Source organism: Cyprinodon variegatus, unplaced genomic scaffold (genome assembly GCF_000732505.1).
Source record: "Cyprinodon variegatus isolate N-32 unplaced genomic scaffold, C_variegatus-1.0 Scaffold1801, whole genome shotgun sequence".
NCBI classification, from domain to species: Eukaryota; Metazoa; Chordata; class Actinopteri; order Cyprinodontiformes; family Cyprinodontidae; genus Cyprinodon; species Cyprinodon variegatus.
The window spans coordinates 36,275-39,299 of record NW_015152254.1 but is presented as its reverse complement, the minus strand read 5'-3'; the positions used below and the strand labels follow the sequence as shown (position 1 = coordinate 39,299).

General features: G+C 48.0%; 1 protein-coding gene across 1 annotated transcript in view; it reads right to left on the bottom strand.

Moving 5' to 3' along the window:
* LOC107104577 (lipid phosphate phosphatase-related protein type 5-like) overlaps window positions 1–3,025 on the bottom strand; it is a 42,093-nt gene that overhangs the window by 33,957 nt on the left and 5,111 nt on the right. The window contains exon 2 of the mRNA XM_015404594.1: window positions 1,640–1,772. Coding sequence (XP_015260080.1) covers window positions 1,640–1,772 — 133 coding nt within the window. The remainder of the gene's footprint in view (window positions 1–1,639; window positions 1,773–3,025) is intronic.

The following is a 3,025-nucleotide window of genomic DNA, read 5'->3' as shown; positions in this document are numbered from 1 at the left end:
AGATACTGGGGAGACAGTGGCCCCAGATACTGGGGAGACAGTGGCCCCAGATACTGTAGAGACAGTGGCCCCAGATACTTTGGTGACAGTGGCCCCAGATACTGGGGAGACAGTGGCCCCAGATACTGGGGAGACAGTGGCCCTAGATACTTTGGTGAAAGTGGCTCCAGATACTGGGGAGACAGTGGCCCCATTTACTGGGGAGACAGTGGCCCCAGTATCTGGAGGCATTGGAACACCTCACCAGGGAGACGTCCAGGAGGCATCCTAATCAGATGCCCAAGCCACCCCTACCCTGAGTCCTCCCCGGATGACTGAGCTCCTACCCAATCTCTAAGGCAGAGGCCAGACACACTACGGAGAAAACTCATTTCAGCCGCTTCTATCCGGGATCTCGTTCTTGCGGTCATGACCCAAAGCTCATGACCATTGATGAGGGTAGGAACGTAGATCGACAGGATAATCGAGAGCTTTGCTTTTTGGCTCACCACAACAGACTGGTACAGTGCACGCTTCACAGCAGATGCCGCACCAATCTGCCTATCGATATCCTGCTCCATCCTCACCTTCATTCATGAACAAGGCCCAAAGATACTTAAATTCCTCTACTAGGTGCAGTACACCCTCCGCCCCCATCCCGGAGAAGGCAGAGTTAGGAAGAAGTTAATTTAAGGTAGTCAAAGGTTCATTCTGTGTTCTAAGGAGTAACAGAAAGGCTGAAAAAAATATGATGAAGTTATTCAGTTAATGTTTATTTGATTCTTACATTAAAAGAGTTGATATCCAATTAGATCGGCTTTGTTAGTTGATTTTTATCCTTTATCTGCCATTTTTCAGGTGCTCCTGTTGCAGTACACCTGATCAATTGATTGAAAACCTCATCAGCAGCCAGAAAGCGCTGCAGAAGATGTTATCCTTCCTTCCTAGGATTCAGGTGTTAAACCAAGAAGACGTCTAAAAATGCAGAGTGGGTGGTAGTGGAGGAGCAGGACTGATATTCATTTATCTAGTTTGAAAGGTTCAAGTTTTCTAGAAGTCGTTTCTACTCTCATCTAAGAAGCTCTCTCAGTTCTAACTAATGGTAGGGGGTGCTGAGATTAATATATTGCAGGTGGAACAAAGAGTTAGGGGCAACTAGGTGGCACTGATCCCTCCCACTGGATGTGCCAAGGAGGTCACATGGGGGGTGTACATGGCTGTTAGGGGGGTTAACGAACCCCAGAAGAGATAAAGTAGCAGCCATTCAAAATGACCCTTCACATTCCCTGTTCTGTTTGTGGTTCTCCTCTCAGCTCTCTATAGACTCCCCATCTGGCCCTGGCTCTGGGTTCTCTGTAGGTTTCTCATTTCTAATGGGTGGCCTCTTGGCACCTGCATGGTTCTGGCTCACCAACAGAACCAATGCTTGTAAACAAAGTCCTGACAGGATGGCAGCTTTTGAACGTACAATGCTTTGGTTAGGGTCAGCAGGCCTTCAGGAAGTGGAATGACAGGAAGACCCTGGTGGACATCAGGCCCCACCAGGATTGCCCAACTGGGCTGTATATGCTCTGAATCCAGGAGCCTCTGCAGTTCCATGAAGTGGAAATGTTTTGAACTGGGAACTCCAAATGGAGTCCATTTCCCCCCCAAGACTTACCCAGGAAACGGAAGGTTCTGCGCACCAACGGGTTGAGGTAACAGCAGTCTCCAGTGGCCACCGTCTTCTCAGAGCGGTCGAACTCTTTGGACGTGTACTGGACCAGGAACAGGATGGTCTCAGTGACGGTAATCTGAGGAAGAACAGTCTTTATTCAGAGTGGACTGAGGGAACAACTGAAATCATAAGAATTGATGGGTTTATTCAGCATTACAAACACCCAGAAATGGGTTACCTTTATGCTAACCAACCACTGGAGATATCACTGAAGGTAAGATAGAGGAATCACCACAGAAAATATTGATCAATTTGAATCACTATTGATTTTTTTAATTATATAATAACTGAAGTATGTTTCTATTTATTGTGGAAATAACTGATAATTGTATGCAGACTTCAGCAACAAGAGAAAATAAATACCTTCTGAAGTGAGAGTTTAATAACTGAATTAAAGAATCCACCCGAGGGTACGGTAAGAGACACTAGAGGTAGGATAAAGGACACTAGAGGGTACAGTAAGGGACACCAGACGTAGGATAAGGGACACTAGAGGGTACGGTAAGCGTCACCAGAGGTAGGATAAGGGACACTAGAGGGTACACTAAGAAACACCAGAGGTAGGATAAGGGACACTAGAGGGTACAGTAAGGGACACCAGAGGTAGCATAAGGGACACTAGAGGGTACGGTAAGCGTCACCAGAGGTAGGATAAGGGACACTAGAGGGTACAGTAAGGNACAGTAAGGGACACCAGAGGTAGCATAAGGGACACTAGAGGGTACGGTAAGCGTCACCAGAGGTAGGATAAGGGACACTAGAGGGTACAGTAAGGGACACCAGAGGTAGGATAAGGGACACTAGAGGGTACAGTAAGAAACACCAGAGGTAGCATAAGGGACCCTAGAGGGTACGGTAAGCGTCACCAGAGGTAGGATAAGGGACACTAGAGGGTACACTAAGGGACACCAGAGGTAGGATAAGGGACACTAGAGGGTACGGTAAGCGACACCAGAGGTAGGATAAGGGACACTAGAGGGTACAGTAAGGGACAACAAAGGCTGCGGTAAGGGACACCAGAAGTAGGATAAGGGACACGAGAGGGTACGGTAAGAGACACCAGAGGGCACGGTAAGGGACACCAGAGGTTACCAGAGGGTACCGGAGGGTACGGTAAGGTACACTTGAGGGTAGGGTAAAGGAAAACAGTGGGTACAGGACGGTACAGTAATGGAAAGCAGATGGTATGGTAAGGGACACCACAGGGTACTCTAAGGGAAAGCAGAGGGTATGGTAAGGGACACCAAAGGACACACTAAGGGAAAGCAGAGGGTATGGTAAGGGACACCACAGAGTACGCTAAGGGAAAGCAGAGGGTATGGTAAGGGA